This window comes from Anomaloglossus baeobatrachus, chromosome 5 (genome assembly GCF_048569485.1).
Source record: "Anomaloglossus baeobatrachus isolate aAnoBae1 chromosome 5, aAnoBae1.hap1, whole genome shotgun sequence".
Taxonomy (NCBI): domain Eukaryota; kingdom Metazoa; phylum Chordata; class Amphibia; order Anura; family Aromobatidae; genus Anomaloglossus; species Anomaloglossus baeobatrachus.
The window spans coordinates 583,807,166-583,827,774 of NC_134357.1; the positions used below are offsets into that span (position 1 = coordinate 583,807,166).

Here is a 20,609-nt window from a genome sequence, read left to right on the forward strand (position 1 = left end):
ACGCCTTTTTTAGCAGAGGCCAGTGTCGATGAATGATATTATATACTAGGGGCATGGAGGGGTGATGTGTATGTACAAATGGAATCTTGTCATACTTAATTGTCTCCTCTCTCAAGGGAGTAGGAAGAAGTGCCCTTTCCTTCTCTGCTCTTAGTAAGGTCTCAGGGTAGTTCCGTGTCAGGAACCTCTCAGTCATCTCTTCCATTCTCTGTGCTTTGGTGGTATCATCTGAGACTATACGGGTAATCCTTTTGAATTGCGATCTCGGCAAGCTATTTTTGATGGATTTTGGGTGGCAGCTGCTGTACAGGAGCATGCAATTACGGTCCGTGGGCTTGCGGTACAGGTCAGTGGATAGAAGACCAGTGTCATCTTTTCTTATATATGTGTCGAGGAAATTAATTTCCTTTGGATGGTAGTTCAGTGTGAATTTAATCTCCGGCCATACACTATTGATATATTTATCAAAGTTTAGTAGGCTTGTAGTGTCTCCCTGCCAGATGCAGAATACATCGTCGATGTACCGGACCCAAAGGAGGGCCAGTTCATCGAATGATGGATAGGAGTAAATGTATCGATTTTCAAAAAAGTCCATAAAGAGGTTTGCATAAGCCGGGGCTACGTTCGACCCCATCGCGGTCCCATGGCATTGGATATAAAAATCATCCTTAAATAGAAAGTAATTCTCATTTAGGACCAGTTCTAAAAGAGCCATGATGAAATCGACTGTGTCCTGTTTAAAGTTGGTGTCATCCAATGCCATTTTTGTGGCCTTGATACCTTTAGCATGTGAGATAGAAGTATAAAGGCTGGCAACGTCCCATGTACAGAGAAGATTGTTAGGGGAAATTGAACCTAAGTTTCTGATTTTTTGGAGGAAGCTATTCGTATCTAATATAAAGGACCTGGTCTTTTTGGTCAGGGGGGTAAGTATTTTCTCGAGGTAGATGGAAAGGGGTGAGAGGATGGACTCAGTGGATGCTACGATAGGTCGGCCGGGGGGGTTGATGAGTGACTTATTTATTTTGGGTAATATCCTGAATCAGCTCTGCCTACTTCTTCTTATAGGAATTACACATTGCAAAGACTTTTTCAGTGCATGCCTATAGCTACACTTCACATGTGGAGTCCAATAAGGTACCACCTGTTCCTTGCTAACCTTTTACTATAGTTACAATGCACCCCCTAACAGTACATGCTCCCTGTCTTACAGGACATAAAACGTGATCCCGCATCTGAAAATATTAAATCCAGACTAGGTCTCTATACTATTCCAATAATTACTGGATTAAGGTTGTGCATCACCATAAGGTAGCTGGTCTAAACACCATAGATATTAAACTGAGAACCTCCTTGTTAAATCCACTTTGACTCTCTTTCCCATTGTTTCAGAAACCATAAGTTTAAATGTTCCGCTGATGCATTTACTAGACCTTGCCAGAACAACTACACCCTGAGACCCCTTATCCACCAGGTATGCTCATTCGGGTATACTTACCTTAGTCAGGGGCTCCATTTTACTCCAATCTCACCCTGTTTACCTTTATTTGCAGGAATTGCCTTCTGTGACCAATAGAAAAATAACACTTAGGGTGTTCCCCTACTCTATATTTCTCTGTACACACTCCTTGCATCCATTGGAAACTAGTTTCCCCCACTTCTTTGGAGGTAGGTGCTATATTGCCACCTTTACTACTGTCGCCATTGTCCAACCCTGTACTAATACATTTATAGTAACTTACTGTATAAAGTTGCATATCAGACGTCCAAGGTTTTGATAATGACATGGATAAAAGATTCTTGACTATGAGAAAAATATTACCTAAAAATGTATATATGTATCTATATGTAAAAAACCCCTCTTCTCCTTTTTCCTCCTTTTTTCCATGTATATTGACTTTGTCTTATTTTACCCTTTTTTCAGTGTAATACGGCGTGAAGAAGGCCAGTGTTATGGCCGAAACGTCCCACCTTATGTATTATTACCACTTTTATTGCCTTATAGCATTGAAAATATAAAAATTTAAAAAAAAATAAAAAAACAAAAAAACCTTTTGAACCAAAAGCAATTTTGTTGGTCTTTATATACCTCGTTCTTTGAATAGAGAGTGCAGTGTCTAGATTGTACATGATAGTCTGGACCTCGGTCCACTCACTAGCACCTCCATAAACTTACCACTGAGTGCACACCATATATTTCTAGTTTACGTATTATTCTTGGTGTATTGCACCAGCTTTATCCATGTCTTTGGACACTTTTGCATATGATGATACTACCTGTAACAATATACTATCCCAAGTTACTAACTCTACCGAATTTCTTAAGACCCCAATTAGAGAGGTTAGGTGTCAGGTTTCCAGGTTTTCCAGTTCTCTTTTGAATGAGCTTGCCCTCAGTTAACATGGAGTTTAAGGTTCTGTTGCCCTACTTCCTGTCCAGCTGCTTAAAAGGCCGCCTCTCAGCCCAGTCCAGTGCCTGAGTATACTGCTTGCTGTGTGCTCCTGCTTTGCTGTTTCTACTTCCTGATTGCCTTGGATTCTCCTGAAAATCTACCGACCGACTCTGGACCATACCCGGTTTTCGTCAAGCTGTGCCCGGACTCCGTCTGCCGTCTTGATCAGCACTCTGCCCGGTTCGTAACCACTCTGGACAATCATCCCGTACGGACACTCCTGGACTATACCACTTGCCCCTTGTGTACCGGCTGCTGCGCATTTAGGCCTTCCGGGGTTGATTGCCGGACAGTCCCTGTCCAGGGGTTCGCTCTGGTGGTCTCCCTGGGGGAGTCCGGTGCGTGGCCCCGGGAATCCCCTTCGCTCCGTTGCGTAAAAGTGTTTTGTGTGTTTGTTTTACTGTGTTTATTCCCGTTGTGTATCTACCGTGTGTACATATTATATAACATCTTGTACCAAGAACTCGTCTCTGTTGTCATTGCCCTACGCTATCGAAATCCTCAGAACATACAGTAGTATTACATTATACTCAGGCCATAAGAGGATTTCGCTGGGGCAATGACTGAGACACGAGTAGATCAGCTCTTTTCCATGATCAACTCCTTGCAGCAGGAGATGGAGGCGGTGCAAACTAAACTCAGAGATGTGGAGGCACAGCTGGGCCATGATCACCAGGTACTGGGTCCGGCTATTCAGGATTTGCAAGTCAGAGTGGAGGCTCAGGAAGCCGTCCCCACTACGTCCGTATCAGCTGCCGGTATGCCTAGGTTACCCCCATTCCGTTTCAATGGTGATCGTAGTCAGTTTCGTGGATTTGTGAACCAATGTATACTGTTTTTTGATGTACATGCTGATTATTACCGTTCTGACCGGTCCAAAGTGTTATGTATAATCATGTTATTAACCTCACGAGCACTGGCTTGGGCTAATCCTATGATAGAGAATCGGGACATCCGTTTAAATCACCTGGATGACTTTCTGAACGCAATGGCGCAAATGTTTGATGATCCGAATCGCCGTGCTACCGCTGAATCGGCTCTCCTTTCCTTACGTCAGGGAAAGCGTTCTGTCGTTGAATACGCCACTGAGTTCCAGAGGTTAGTGGTAGACACCGATTGGGGAAACAATGCATTATTGTCTGTTTTCAGAAAAGGTTTGTCCGGTACCATCAAGGACGAGTTAGCTCGTTCCGAATCTCCAGGGGATTTTGAACTGTTTCTCCAGCACTGTGTGCGTATTGATACCCGCTTGACGGAGCGTAGACAGGAAAAATGGGCAGCTGTAAACCGTGTAAACAACTTTGCGTTTCCTTCTAGAGAACCCGCTCTCAGGACACCACGGGAGGCCGAGGACGTTCCTATGCAAGTGGACTCTCTGCAAAAGCGAGAGACCAACGAACGTCGCGAACACCGGCTCCGTGAGCGTTTGTGTTTCTATTGCGGTCAATCGGATCATTTCTTGATCGACTGCCCGAAACGTCCGAATCGCCCAAATAAGGTATTGGCAGCCATGGCAGAGTGTGACAACACGGACGCAGAGTCCGATATCTCTGAGGCAAGTGGGCACTTGGATGCGGTATTTCCCTTGACTGTAATGTCAACCTCACCGAAGGACTCAGAAGGGAAATATACCCATTGCTCGCTCCCCATTCAGATCCGGTGGGAGGGGCATCTAATACCTACCTCTGCAATGATAGATTCTGGGGCAGGGGGAAATTTCATGGACTCCTCTTTTGCCAGGAAACACGGTATCCGGACTCAGCAAAGATCCTCACCGGTTACCATGGAGATGGTAGACGGATCTCCGTTAAGCTCTGGACCAGTGGATCGGGAAACAGTACCACTAGAATGCGTGATGAAGCCAGGTCAGCAGGAGACCCTTGTTTTCATGATAATTTCCTCTCCTCATTTTCCGATTATTTTAGGTATTCCGTGGCTACGGTCTACGAATCCGGTCATCGATTGGGAAACTAAGGAAATATCCTTCCCACCGCAGAGTGGTCCGACCATTAGTCCAACTGTTCCGGTTCCAGTAACACCGAATGCGGAGGGCACTGTACAGGTACCTGTTCTACCCCCGGTTTATGATGACTTTGCTGACATATGCGACAAAAGAAAAGCCGATCGGCTTCCCCCGCATAGACCGTATGATTGCCCCATAGACTTACTCCCAGGGGCGGAGATTCCGTTTGGCCATGTCTACCCGTTGGCGGCACCTGAGCTAGAAGCACTAAAAGAATACATTGATGAGAGCCTAGCCAAGGGATTTATTCGCCCGTCTACCTCACCAGCAGGGGCACCCATCTTTTTCGTGAAAAAGAAAGAGGGGACTCTGAGACCCTGTATTGACTACCGGGAACTGAATAAAATAACCATCCGGAACCGGTATCCGTTACCGTTGATTCCTGAGCTATTGGAGAGGGTCCAACAGGCAAAAATATTCACCAAATTGGATCTCCGTGGGGCATATAATCTACTTCGCATACGTCCCGGAGACGAGTGGAAGACCGCGTTCCGATGTCGGTATGGACATTTTGAGTACCTAGTGATGCCTTTTGGACTTTGTAACGATCCCGCGGCTTTCCAACATCTAGTTAACGATATTTTTAGGGATATCATGGACCAATTCATGGTGATTTATCTGGACGATATCCTAATCTTTTCTGATTCCCTACAGGAACACCAGGAGCACGTCAAGACCGTACTTACCCGGCTGAGGGAAAATCACCTGTACATTAAACTGGAGAAATGCGAATTCCATTGCTCACAGATACAATTCTTAGGGTATGTCATCTCTCCTCAGGGACTGAACATGGAGTCTGGCAAGATACAAGCAATTCTGGACTGGCCGGAACCGGGTAACGTCAAAGAGGTACAACGCTTTGTCGGTTTTGCCAACTTTTACCGACGTTTTATCCGTAATTTTTCAGAGATCGTTCGTCCCATCACTCTGTTAACCAAGAAAGGACAGAAGTTTGTGTGGTCCGCCCAGGCCCAGGAAGCCTTCCATCGTCTCAAGGTTTGTTTTACCTCAGCGCCTATATTGGTACATCCGAATCCCGCACTTCCCTTTATCGTGGAAGTCGACGCTTCCGACTACGCATTAGGGGCCATCCTTTCTCAAAGGACTGGGGACAAGAGTCTCTTACATCCGTGTGCTTTCTTTTCCCGACGGTTGTCCCCTGCAGAAAGGAACTATGACATTGCGGACAAGGAATTATTGGCGATTATTTCCGCTTTCAAGGAATGGAGACACCACTTACAGGGAGCCGCGCAGCAAGTGATAGTACTCACAGATCATCGTAATCTGGAATTCCTTAAGTCTGCCAGGTGCCTGTCTCCACGGCAAGCCCGTTGGAGCCTATTTCTTAACCAATTCAATTTTGTCGTTACATACCGTCCAGGTTCACGTAATGGGAAAGCCGATGCCTTGTCCCGAATCCACGCCGTGGACTCCGTGCCTGGAACCCCGTCTCAGACCGTGTTATCGGATGCCAATTTCGTTGGAGTAATCCAGGACCAGGACTTGTGGAAGGACATCAAGCTGGCCTATGATGGTGACGTATTTCTTGCTGCCCCCCCGAATGATGTAACTCTTGTTCTTCGGAATGGTGTGTGGTTGAGAGAGCGACGCATTTATGTCCCGGAGGCCGTAAGACTTCGGGTTCTCAAGTTGGTCCATGACTCCGTGTTGGCTGGTCATAGGGGGGTACAGAAGACGCAGGAATTTCTGAGCCGTTTTTTCTGGTGGCCTACCTGTCTAAAGGATGTGAAGGACTATGTCCACTCATGCGTGGTTTGTGCCCGGTGCAAGGTCCCTCGTGTGGCTCCTACGGGACTCCTCCAACCGTTACCCGTGCCATCTCGCCCTTGGGGGTCTATCTCCATGGATTTTATTGTGGAGTTGCCAGTCTCAGGCGGGCACAATACCATCTTAGTGGTGGTGGATCGATTGACTAAAGCTGCTCACTTCATTCCGTGTACCGGTCTTCCCTCAGCCGCAGAGACAGTGGATTTGGTTATCCAGAACGTATTCCGATTGCATGGGGTACCAGACGAGATCATCTCTGACCGGGGCGTGCAGTTCACGTCTAGGTTCTGGAAGGGCTTTTGTACGGCACTCCAGATTGATGTCTGTTTGTCTTCTGCATACCATCCTCAGACAAATGGGCAAACCGAACGGACGAATCAAACCCTGGAACAATACCTTCGATGTTATGTCAGCCATCTCCAAGACGATTGGTTGAAGATGCTTCCGTTGGCGGAGTTCTCCTATAACAACACTCAGAGCAGCTCCACTAAGGTAACGCCCTTTTTTGCTAACTTGGGTTATCATCCGAATGTTTTGCCTAGGTCACCGGTTGCGGTTTCGGTGCCGGCGGTGGAGGACAGATTGACAGAGCTTCGACAGAATCTGGAGGTTCTAAAGGACACTGTGGCTACGGCCCAGGAGCGTTACAAGAGGTCGGCAGACACTCACCGGAAACCGGCACCCATGTATAAGGTAGGGGACTCTGTATGGTTATCCACCAAAAACCTGAGATTGGGTGTTCCTTCGCAGAAGCTGGGACAAAAATTCATCGGTCCGTTTAAGATCACCGGGATCGTGAGCTCTGTGGCCTGTCGGCTACGGTTGCCGCACCATCTAAAGGTACACCCGGTCTTTCATGTGTCTCTCCTCAAACCTGTCTCCCCTAATACGTTTCGTGGTCGTGTTGTGCCTCCTCCTCCGCCTGTGATGGTCGACGGCGAGGAGCAGTTCGTGGTTGAGGACATTATTGACTCCCGGCTCCATCGTCGTCGGCTTCAATATCTGGTACGTTGGCAGGGGTACGCCCCCGAGGACGATTCCTGGGAACCGGTGGGTAACATTCGGGCACCCCGGAAGATCGCTCAGTTTCATCGACGGTTCCCGGACAAGCCGGGCCCTGATCCGTCCTGAGGCCGTCTCTGGGGGGGGGAGTCATGTCAGGTTTCCAGGTTTTCCAGTTCTCTTTTGAATGAGCTTGCCCTCAGTTAACATGGAGTTTAAGGTTCTGTTGCCCTACTTCCTGTCCAGCTGCTTAAAAGGCCGCCTCTCAGCCCAGTCCAGTGCCTGAGTATACTGCTTGCTGTGTGCTCCTGCTTTGCTGTTTCTACTTCCTGATTGCCTTGGATTCTCCTGAAAATCTACCGACCGACTCTGGACCATACCCGGTTTTCGTCAAGCTGTGCCCGGACTCCGTCTGCCGTCTTGATCAGCACTCTGCCCGGTTCGTAACCACTCTGGACAATCATCCCGTACGGACACTCCTGGACTATACCACTTGCCCCTTGTGTACCGGCTGCTGCGCATTTAGGCCTTCCGGGGTTGATTGCCGGACAGTCCCTGTCCAGGGGTTCGCTCTGGTGGTCTCCCTGGGGGAGTCCGGTGCGTGGCCCCGGGAATCCCCTTCGCTCCGTTGCGTAAAAGTGTTTTGTGTGTTTGTTTTACTGTGTTTATTCCCGTTGTGTATCTACCGTGTGTACATATTATATAACATCTTGTACCAAGAACTCGTCTCTGTTGTCATTGCCCTACGCTATCGAAATCCTCAGAACATACAGTAGTATTACATTAGGTCTAGAGATTGGGAAAAGGAGAATCGCACACTAATTTCCCTCGATCTCCACTGCACCACCCTAGCAGAATACTTTAGACAAAGTCGTATCCCAAGGGGCCTTCGATGCAATTTGAGACCCACTCTTTTTTCAAACAACGAGGACTATTGTAAAAAGTACCAACAAATTTTGAATAAATGTTCCCTGGATATAATTGTTCTAACTATTGAACATCTCCAAATTGCCATTAAAGAGTCTAAGGACAAAATAATAACCATAGAATCCCAACTAGCGGATAGCCTGACCCCTGGTGACCTTGCCACCTTCAGAAAGAAGGCGGACGATACCCTGAAAGAATTCAAGAAAAATCTAGAGGATAAGAAAAGACAGAAGTTTCAGAGAGATACTGACGATTATTTACAGAATAGAGTCTACAGATGGAAAGATTGGCAAACAAACAACACACGCCAATGGAGAAGACCACCGAACTATCATTCAGCCTCATCCGGAAGCGAATCCAGTGGCAGCCATACAAGTGCAGCACCTTTTTTAGGACTTGGGAAAAGAAAAACAAACCAACGAGGAGGTCGAGGAGGGGGAGGCGGAGACTGGGCAATGACCTTGCGATCACAGGTAAGGGTCCCAATTTAGTTATCAACATCTCTGACTATACCCTGGCACCAGATGAATTAGCTGTATTGAACAAAGGGCTCACCTTTTGCCCTACACCTAAGTGGGATGCTTTTACCTTGGAAAATGATATTCAGAGGTTCTACAGATCCATTAGGCTTAAAACTCACTTCGGCACTAGTCCCTCACAAGCTAGGAATCCACCAGCACCATCTAATGAGACCAATATTAGAACACTGGGTCTATATAATCCTAGTTCCTTTATGCCACCTAAAACCAACCACGCAGTAGAAACCTTCATATCACTGGTCGACCGTGATATCAAAGACAATATCCATGAGCATAAATTGGGTTTTTACCCGACACACAGCAATATCAGTAAATCTGAAAAACTGGCCATAACAACACTGAGGAACAATAAAATGATAACCCTTAAGCCGGCTGATAAAGGAGGGGCTATTGTGATTCTGAATACACATGACTACATAAAAGAAGTGAAACGCCAACTTGATGATACTTCCACCTACCAAAAAATACCATTCGATCCAGTTTTCAGAATCCAACATAAAATTCAGAATTTGCTAACCATTTATCAAGACAAAGGCACTATTGATTCCTCTACTCGTTCCTTCCTAACTAAAACACATCCCATAACTCCCGTCTTCTATGTATTACCCAAAATACATAAGTCACTCATCAACCCCCCCGGCCGACCTATCGTAGCATCCACTGAGTCCATCCTCTCACCCCTTTCCATCTACCTCGAGAAAATACTTACCCCCCTGACCAAAAAGACCAGGTCCTTTATATTAGATACGAATAGCTTCCTCCAAAAAATCAGAAACTTAGGTTCAATTTCCCCTAACAATCTTCTCTGTACATGGGACGTTGCCAGCCTTTATACTTCTATCTCACATGCTAAAGGTATCAAGGCCACAAAAATGGCATTGGATGACACCAACTTTAAACAGGACACAGTCGATTTCATCATGGCTCTTTTAGAACTGGTCCTAAATGAGAATTACTTTCTATTTAAGGATGATTTTTATATCCAATGCCATGGGACCGCGATGGGGTCGAACGTAGCCCCGGCTTATGCAAACCTCTTTATGGACTTTTTTGAAAATCGATACATTTACTCCTATCCATCATTCGATGAACTGGCCCTCCTTTGGGTCCGGTACATCGACGATGTATTCTGCATCTGGCAGGGAGACACTACAAGCCTACTAAACTTTGATAAATATATCAATAGTGTATGGCCGGAGATTAAATTCACACTGAACTACCATCCAAAGGAAATTAATTTCCTCGACACATATATAAGAAAAGATGACACTGGTCTTCTATCCACTGACCTGTACCGCAAGCCCACGGACCGTAATTGCATGCTCCTGTACAGCAGCTGCCACCCAAAATCCATCAAAAATAGCTTGCCGAGATCGCAATTCAAAAGGATTACCCGTATAGTCTCAGATGATACCACCAAAGCACAGAGAATGGAAGAGATGACTGAGAGGTTCCTGACACGGAACTACCCTGAGACCTTACTAAGAGCAGAGAAGGAAAGGGCACTTCTTCCTACTCCCTTGAGAGAGGAGACAATTAAGTATGACAGGATTCCATTTGTACATACACATCACCCCTCCATGCCCCTAGTATATAATATCATTCATCGACACTGGCCTCTGCTAAAAAAAGGCGTACCCAGATATAGGATCATTCATTCTTCCCCCACTAATGTGCAAAAAGAGACCACCAAATATAAAAGATTCCCTGGTTAAAGCAGATGTGGGCAGTGACAAACCCAATACCCAAACACTTCTGGCACCTAAACGCACTGGCACGTTTCCATGCCTCAGTTGTGCCTCTTGCTCAAATGTCATCAAAGGTGACCATTTTGTACACCCCAGGTCCGGCAAAAGCTTCCATATCAAAGAACATTTTACATGTGAAAGCAATTTTGTGATATACCTAATCAAATGCCCCTGTGGTTTGCTTTATGTCGGTGAAACCACACAACATGTAGGTGACAGATTTGCCAGCCACAAATCCACGATTAGATGTGGTAAAACATGGCTTCCCATCCCTTCTCATTTTCATGAGGCCAGACACAGTGTGGCGCAATTGCGGTTTCAGGTCATTGATAGAGTGCACAGGCCTAGACGTGGCGGTAACCACATAGAACTTCTGAAAAAACGGGAGAGTTTCTGGATTTATAAACTCGAAACCCTAGCACCCAAAGGGCTCAATAGAGAAATGGATTGGCTCACCTAAAAGTGTATACATCTATAAACGTTCTCTATGACATAACTAAGTGCTGATTTCTTGTAATTCTTTACAGAAAAACTAAGAAAAACTTCTACTACCACTTCTTCCTCCACTGCGCACTCACTGTTAGATGGTAAAGTATATATTGGCACTACGATAGATTGTTATAGACACTGTACTGTTCTGGCACTACGTAGCATATTGGGACCCTTATACTTTGTGCTTTAACCTCTTCCTTTATAGGCCTGAAGGAGTACGCATACGTGATACTATGATGACACATTGCCTGTGCCTATGTCTGTGTACCTATTTGCAACATGCATTTCCCTTGTGCTTCCTACTGCTATTGTATATGTGCCGTGCATAATTCGATACGGACACTTTTTTCTGTACTATGCCTGCCATCTCCTATTCCCCTCTCTTAGCCTGTAACCTCTTACCATTTATTAAGTACACATACACACCAACATAGAAGGAAAAGCGTCTTCCCAGTATGATTATCTCACTAAGTACAAAAAATTGCCAACTGCGCAGGCGCCGGCTCCTCTATTACATACCCAACGGTACTACATTTGCACTAATACGAGCGCACTGCGCTATTGCGCATGCGCCGGCGTCTGACGTGACTTCCGGTTTTCGGAAGTAAATAGCCGATAGACACAGTCTCCATTTGCAGCAGCCACAGTCTGGGAAGACGGCCTTCCAAGGTAGGACGCGACATTACACCCCTTCCAGCTGGATCACCTACTCTACCTTTGCCTGCATTCCACTAATCCGACTTTTCATCCCATAGAGGGACACCTCAAATCGCCCTGCACACATCTCCTACATAAGGATTATACAGGTAATGTGCTTTGGATTTAACAGCTCCATAATATCAGGATCTACATGTCCTAGTGCCTGTATCCAACCCTGTTACACATTACCTCTTCTAGATAATAGCAAGTTTTTTTCTGCATACTCCCCTTATCTGCAAGTGGTGGACAATATTCTGGACGGCTCTAAGGTATAATATCCCCACATTCTACACTAGTAGCATTATGTGCATTCAATTATCCTGAATCAGCTCTGCCTACTTCTTCTTATAGGAATTACACATTGCAAAGACTTTTTCAGTGCATGCCTATAGCTACACTTCACATGTGGAGTCCAATAAGGTACCACCTGTTCCTTGCTAACCTTTTACTATAGTTACAATGCACCCCCTAACAGTACATGCTCCCTGTCTTACAGGACATAAAACGTGATCCCGCATCTGAAAATATTAAATCCAGACTAGGTCTCTATACTATTCCAATAATTACTGGATTAAGGTTGTGCATCACCATAAGGTAGCTGGTCTAAACACCATAGATATTAAACTGAGAACCTCCTTGTTAAATCCACTTTGACTCTCTTTCCCATTGTTTCAGAAACCATAAGTTTAAATGTTCCGCTGATGCATTTACTAGACCTTGCCAGAACAACTACACCCTGAGACCCCTTATCCACCAGGTATGCTCATTCGGGTATACTTACCTTAGTCAGGGGCTCCATTTTACTCCAATCTCACCCTGTTTACCTTTATTTGCAGGAATTGCCTTCTGTGACCAATAGAAAAATAACACTTAGGGTGTTCCCCTACTCTATATTTCTCTGTACACACTCCTTGCATCCATTGGAAACTAGTTTCCCCCACTTCTTTGGAGGTAGGTGCTATATTGCCACCTTTACTACTGTCGCCATTGTCCTACCCTGTACTAATACATTTATAGTAACTTACTGTATAAAGTTGCATATCAGACGTCCAAGGTTTTGATAATGACATGGATAAAAGATTCTTGACTATGAGAAAAATATTACCTAAAAATGTATATATGTATCTATATGTAAAAAACCCCTCTTCTCCTTTTTCCTCCTTTTTTCCATGTATATTGACTTTGTCTTATTTTACCCTTTTTTCAGTGTAATACGGCGTGAAGAAGGCCAGTGTTATGGCCGAAACGTCCCACCTTATGTATTATTACCACTTTTATTGCCTTATAGCATTGAAAATATAAAAATTTTAAAAAAAATAAAAAAACAAAAAAACCTTTTGAACCAAAAGCAATTTTGTTGGTCTTTATATACCTCGTTCTTTGAATAGAGAGTGCAGTGTCTAGATTGTACATCATTCAGTAGTAGGCACTGTTTTATGTGATCTTACCATTTTCTTGGTTCATTCGTCAGCCAGGTTTGCATGTGGATGAATTCAATAAAGCCTATGAAAGTAAGAGGCTGTGTTCTCTAAGTTAGTTGAATACCTCCTAATTAATTTGGTGCCTCTTTAGACTGTCTGCACACTAGAAATAAAATTGCATAATCTAACTTTAGGGAGAGGGGCATCTATGCCCACATTACCTGTGTCAGAAGGATTTGTTTTGTCCAGATAATCCCTCAACGTATTAACTCTGTCCATTCATCAGGGGTGTCTGCTGGTCATTCAAAAGTCGACCAATTCCATTGCTAGGTCGGGTATATTCAGCGCATTAGCGGCTGTTCAATACCTCCTAACTGTATCTGTAAGAGAATGGTGAAGAGAAGATGCCCTGAATAAACATCCTGCAGTATCTGCAAGTGAAGATCACCATCATTGGTCAGAAAGGACAAGCAGGAACTAAAGAGAAGAAAGTGTGGTTCCTCAAGGAACGAATTAAGAAGAGACAGCGGGTCAGGTGACAGTTGCGGTGCAGTTGCTAGATATAAAAGACTCAGCCGAGCTGTTGTCGCCAGAGCCTGTACCAGGCAGGTCAGGTGGACGCGAAGTGGACTTTCAGCCACCATGCCACAGAAAAGTTCGAGAGCCATCAGGTACCAGAGAAGGCCTGATCCATTAGTTAGTGACAAGGATAATAATGTGATTGATTGTATTCTGTATATGTGTGTCACTGATTTCTTCACTGCGACATCTGTTTTATCTCAATTACTTGTGCCATACCAGACCTGCACATCTTACGCATGTGGTGTGCCAGGATATTTGCTGCGGCCCGTGGACTTGTCCTGCAGATGCCGCTCTCTCCTTTCTACTTTCAAATGAATTGGTGTCTTTCAGAGACAAATACATTTCAATACTGAAGCACCGATACTGGGGCAGAGGAGCGCCTGTACTCCCCAGCCCCAATGTGCAGCAGTGTGATTAGGTCAATACATTGGTAAACTCATCATGCTGCTGCTGGCGGTGCAGAGGCATCTGAGGCGCCTGGCGACAGTAAGTGATCCATGGAGGAGCTGAAGATCAAATATCTAATTATCAGGAGGGAAGTAGATCAGAGTTACTTCCAAGGCACAATATGTGGAAGGGAAGGTTTTTAAAGGGGGCCCAATATAGCGAGGGGCAGTTGGTCTTTATACAAAGGGGGCAATGCGAGCAGAATATTAGGGGTTGAGGCAATATGGAGGGATATTTGTGTGTTTGTGGGGGATATCATAGAATGGGCCAAAGTGTGTGGGGAACATTATGGAGAGGCTCAGTGTATGGGGATGACATTAAGGAGATGGGCACTCTGGGAGGGCATTATGGAGTGGGGCATATTATGGAGAGGGGCAGTATGGGGGATATTTTTTGCAGTAAGAGAGGAGCAATTATTTATTCAGGGTTGCAGCAGGAGAGATATTTATTTTTATCGGGTAGTACCATGTCAGGTAGTGCTGCTGAAAATGCAGAAGAGGGAAGTATGTGGATACAAGCTGTGGATGTGAAATCTCATCATGGCATCTTTACTACGTGGAGAAAAAAAGGACGGAAAGTACTGTAATCAGGAAAGGTGTTATCTATAAGGTATCCGGGTGCAAATATTTATTTGTGATGCCGACTACAACTGATCAGTACCTGTATCATCCACAGTCTGATAATGACTGATGAGAATTCCTCCTAGCATCTCCTAACAATTGTTAAGGACATACTCAGAAGTATAAGTTCAAGCAATACATGTATCTGGCAGACATAACACTACGTTTAATAGCTGCATGGAAATGTATAAATGTACTGATGGTGGTTGTAATGCTACATTCATGGACTGACAGTGCTCCTGAGGCTGTATTCATATACTTATAGTGTTCCTGATGCTGGATTCATGTACTGATGGTGGTTCTGGTGCTGCACTCATGTACTGGCACTGTTTCTGATCTTCTACACATGTAGCAGTTAGTGATGTGCAAAACCGGACTGTAAAAGTCCAGAAGTGTGCGGAATAACGAGTATCCATGCACCGAACCAGGGTCTGGAGTTCTCAGGGAATTCCGAGTACATATCTGGATCCAGCCTTCTGGATAATTAAAAAAAAGAAAGAAAATAGGAAGAAAGCAGCCCTGTTATATTTATCCAGTTTCCTGTGCGACTGTAACACTACTTCCGGGGGCCGCTCATTACTCTCATGCATATGCACTGCTTTCCCCTCCCACTGGCAATCCCAGCGTCTGTGATTGGTTGTAGTCAGACTAGGTCTCCCACCCTGTGACAGGCTAACTGACTGCTTGGTATCGCACATGCCGTCTCTAGTGTAAAAACAAATAAATAAAATAATTGGCGTAGGGTTCCCCATATTATGATACCAGCACAATTGCAGCCACCAGCCCTGCGCTTATCTTGGCTGTGTATCAAACTAAGATGCCGGTCAGTGCCGGTGAGGGCGTCACCAAGTGACGTGTGTGAGTGACGTGTGTGAGTGACGTGCTTTGGACCAATGAAACACCTCAAATCTCAGTAAAGACGCCGTCAGCTGCACAGAAGAGAGACTTGTCAGCGCGCACGCGCGCGAGTGCTGTCTGTGGGAATACCATATTCAATGTAATGAAGGGTAAGCAAAATCATATATAATGAAATAGAGGGGAAAACAACAAAATCATTTAATAAGATTAAATAATACATGAGAATAATACTCCGTAGGGGCGATTGTTATGAATTAACATTGCCTAATTCATCAAGATAACGGCACTGACGACAGACGCGTCGGCGTTGCTATGCGCCAACAGGCGGTGACGTCTGCTTCAGAGTCACATGACTCGAAGGTCCTATCAGCGGTTTATCCGTATTATTTAAGAGCGGCAATTTTTAAAGTCCATTATTACTCTCTCTCTTGGAAAAAGACTGCATGTCGAAACGCGCGTAGGGTATCTGGGCAGAGCACACTATTGGTCAGGTAATGTTTATACCCTATTGAATTATTCTTACCTCCTTTATGTTATTACATTGTACGTGGCAGTGCACTTTAACCCGTTATGTGGACTAGTTTATAACCACCTCTTACTTTATACGGTTAGATGTGCTTCTGGCTATATAAGTATAGTTACTATTACCTTGGACAATAGTCCCTTAATTTTTCTGCATAAAGGTTGTATGAATGATTTATACACTGTTGTACATGTGCACATACTAATCTCTTTTGCAACATTGGTTGGTTGTGCGTCTGACTATATATGTGCACTTATTATTATTTTGAGCAATAATCCTTTATTACCATCTGCATAGAGGTTGTATGAATATATTGTATACTGTTATATATGTGTATATGTTATTAATTTGGGTAACAGTCCCTTATTTTTATCTATTTGGGGATTACATTAATTTAATCTGGTGGCAGTTTTACCTTATGTCATTACAATATTTCTATGTGATACCTTGCCATCATCTTAGGATCTACGCCTGCCCTTTGTGTGTCTATTGCCTTTTCTGTTTCATTGATGAATCAATGTCCACTTCATCATTATTTTAAGGGGGCTTTACACACTGCGATATCGTAAGTGAATTATCGTCGGGGTCACGGTGTTTGTGACGCACATCCGGCGTCAGTAACCATATCGCAGTGTGTGACAAGTACGAGCGATCTTAAACGATCGCAAAAGCGGTCAAAATCGCTTCCCGCGGAGAGGTCGTCCTGAAACCAAAAATCGTTCTCTGCTTATTAGCGATGTTGTTCCTCGTTTCTGCAGCAGCACACATCGCTGTGTGTGACATCGCAGGAGCGACGAACATCTCCTTACCTGCGTCCACCGGCAATGAGGAAGGAAGGAGGTGGGCGGGATGTTACGTCCCGGTCATCTCCGCCCCTCCGCTTCTATTGGACGCCTGCCGTGTGACGTCGCTGGGATGCCGCACAAACCGCCCCTTAGAAAGGAGGTGGTTCGCCGGCCAGAGCGACATCGCAGGGCAGGTAAGTCCGTGTGACGAAGTTGTGCGCCACGGGCAACAATTTACCCGTGTCGCACAACCGACGGGGGCGGGTACGATCGCTTGCTTCTCGCTAGCGAGATCGCAGCGTGTAAAGTACCCTTTAATTAGAAGGTCAGTGAACAATCAAATTGTTTTAGTCTATATGTCTCATGCGCAATTCATTTATATGATTCACAGTGGCACAAGCAAAATGCAGCCAGCCTGGTGTGAAGTTGAAAATATGCTCCTGGGACTCATTGGAAAAATGGCCGCACCACTAGTTCCACCAGCAAATCAATTAAGAGGCGTCTGGCTACCGCACATTATGTTATACCACACCATAATCTGTACATCTCGTACTCACATGGCTCTGCTCCGCACACCTTGTAAACACACAGCTTTGCTCCATATACTTCGTACACACGTGGCTCCGCTGTCCACTATATAGACATCGAAGACACAAGGTGCCGCTCCTTACTTGTATATACAGCGCCTTGCGAAAATATTCGGCCCCCTTGAATTTTTCAACCTTTTCCCACATTTCAGGCTTCAAACATACAGAGAAAAAAAATTAAATTTTATGGTGAAGAATCAACAAAAAGTGGGACACAATTGTGAAGTTGAAAGAAATGTATTGCTTATTTTAAACTTTTGTAAAAAATAATAAACTGAAAGTTGGGGTGTGTAATATGATTCATCCCCTTTACTTTCAGTGCAGCAAACTCACTACAGAAGTTCATGGAGGATCTCTGAATGATCCAATGTTGTCCTAAATGACTGATGATGATAAATATAATCCACCTGTGTGTAATCAAGTCTCCGTATAAATGCCCCTGCTCTGTGATAGTCTCAGTGTTCTGTTTAAAGCGCAGAGAGCATCATGAAGACCAAGGAACACAACAGGCAGGTCCGTGATACTGTTGTGGAGAAGTTTAAAGCCGGATTTTGTTACAAAAAGATTTCTACAACTTTAAACATCCCAAGAAGCACTGTGCAAGTGATCATATTGAAATGGAAGGAGTATCATACCACTGCAATTCTACCAAAACCCGGCCGTCCATCCAAACTTTCATCTCAAACAAGGAGAAGACTGATCAGAGATGCAGCCAAGAGGCCCGTGATCACTCTGGATGAACTGCAGAGATCTACAGCTGAAGTGGGAGAGTCTGTCCATAGGACAACAATCAGTCATACACTGCACAAATCTAGCCTTTATGGAAGAGTGACAAGGAAAAAGCCATTTCTCAAAGATATCCAAAAAAAAGTGTCGTTTAAAGTTTGTCACAAGCCACCTGGAGACACCAAACATGTGGAAGAAGGTGCTCTGGTCAGATCAAACCAAAATCGAAGATTTTGGGCACAATGCCAAACAATATGTTTGGCGTAAAAGCAACACAGCTCATCACCCTGAACACACCATCCCCACTGTCAAAAATGGTGGTGGCAGAATCATGATTTGGGCCTGCTTGTCTTCAGCAGGGACAGGGAAGATGGTTAAAATTGATGGGAAGATGGATGGAGCCAAATACAGGACCATTCTTGAAGAAAACCTGTTGGACTCTGCAAAAGACCTGAGACTGGGACGGAGATTTGTCTTCCAACAAGACAATGATCCCAAACATAAAGCAAAATCTACAATGGAATGGTTCACAAATAAACGTATCTAGGTGTTAGAATGGCCAAGTCACAGTCCAGACCTGAATCCAATCGAGAATCTGTGGAAAGAGCTGAAAATTGCTGTTCACAAACGCTCTCCATCCAACCTCACTCAGCTCCAGCTGTTTACAAAGGAAGAATGAGCGAGAATTTCAGCCTCTCCTTGTGCAAAACTGATAGACACATACCCCAAGAGACTTGTGCTGTAATCGCAGCAAAAGGGGGCGCTACAAAGTATTAACTTAAAGGGGATGAATAATATTGCACGCCACAATTTTCAGTTTATTATTTTTTATAAAAGTTTAAAACAAGCAATACATTTTGTTCTACTTCACAATTGTGTCCACTTGTTGATGATTTTTCATCAGAACATTAACATTTTATCTTTATGTTTGAAGCCTGAAATTTGGGAAAAGGTTGAAAAATTCAAGGAGGCCGAATACTTTCACAAGGCACTGTACATGGTTAAGCTGCGTAAGGCTATGTGCGCACTCTGCACTGCACCGAAAATGTGCGCTTCAGAGCGCAGCTGAAAAGCTGCGTTCTGAAGCGCATGGTGCCGGCAGATTCGTGCGCTCTGCCTGCTGCCTCTCCCTATAGACAGCATGCAGAACGCACGAAAGAAGTGACATGTCACTTCTTAGAACGCAGCGATTCGGCAAGCAGCCGAATCGCTGCGTTCTAACATGCCACGTGCGCACGGCTCCTGCACAATCTCCATAGACTGTGCAAGCGACGCAGAATGCTTGCAGTTACGCTGCGGTGCAGAATGCAACGTAACTGCATGCAATACGCACACGTACGCACATACCCTAAAAATAAAGCTCAGCTCAGTACACACATGGCTCCGTACACCTCGTACACACGCAGCTCTGATCTGTGCACCTCGTACACACATGGATCTGCTACATCCACACTGTAAACCTCTCCTGACCCCATAAACTTCCCCTCATCCACAGGGTCTCTGACCCAAAACCCTGCTGATCAGTGCCGCTGTCACGCTCCCCGGGTCCCCTGCGCTGCCCTCCGGCTCACCTGTCACGCTTCCCGGCTCCCCTGCCTCGCTTCCCGGTTCCTTGGTCCGGTCACCGCCGCTCCCCGCTCTCCAGCATCCACTGCCAGCACGTCCCCGGCGTCCTGGTCCCCGCTCCCGGCGCCCGTCGGCTTCTCAGCCCCAGCCCAGCCCTGCTGCTTCCTCCTCGCAGCTTCCTGGTCTGGCTTCTGGCACTCGGGCCGCGCGCATGCGCATTAGGGCGCGCGCGCGGTCATTGACCCTTTCTTAAAGGGCCAGCGTCCATTAACAGGAAATGATGCAAACAGGTACAGGGTATAAAGGGGTTTAATGTCCAAGGGGGCGGGGCCTGATCTTCGTGTTTCTTAAGCTAGGAGTCAGGTCTCCTGGTATCTCTATGATATACTCACCTATCTCTCTTGTAGAGCCGTGCCTGCCTCGCCATCCGGTCCTGCCGAATCCCGAACCCCGACGCTGTCCATCTGCCATCCTGACACTCCGTACCATCTCGGATCCCTGCGGTGACCCGTCATCTCGCTCCGAAGGTTCCGGACCCCGCCTGACATCTTCTCGGCTTCCGAACCTGAGCTACGTCACCCGGACTACCATCAGTGACTCCGTGGTCCCAGGGACTTCTCCGTTAAACTCGTATGCACGGACTGTTCTGCTGCCTATAGTGCTCCAGCTACCGGACCCCTTACCACCATCTAGGAGTTCGGCCCAGTGGATCCACCTCCTGGGTCTGCCCGTCCACCTGGCCCTGACAGCCGCCAGGCAGAACTCACAGGGTCCTACTGCACTGCTGACACAATCACATTTCAGATTCTTACACAGATGCGGC

The 20,609-nt window shown here is 45.6% G+C and overlaps 1 protein-coding gene across 1 annotated transcript in view; it reads left to right on the forward strand.

Moving 5' to 3' along the window:
• The window catches only part of LOC142313138 (uncharacterized), a 180,911-nt gene that overhangs the window by 86,515 nt on the left and 73,787 nt on the right, over positions 1–20,609 (forward strand). The window contains exons 16-17 of the mRNA XM_075352125.1: positions 8,287–8,666; positions 8,768–10,291. Of these exons, the coding sequence (XP_075208240.1) occupies positions 8,287–8,666; positions 8,768–10,291 (1,904 nt within the window). The remainder of the gene's footprint in view (positions 1–8,286; positions 8,667–8,767; positions 10,292–20,609) is intronic.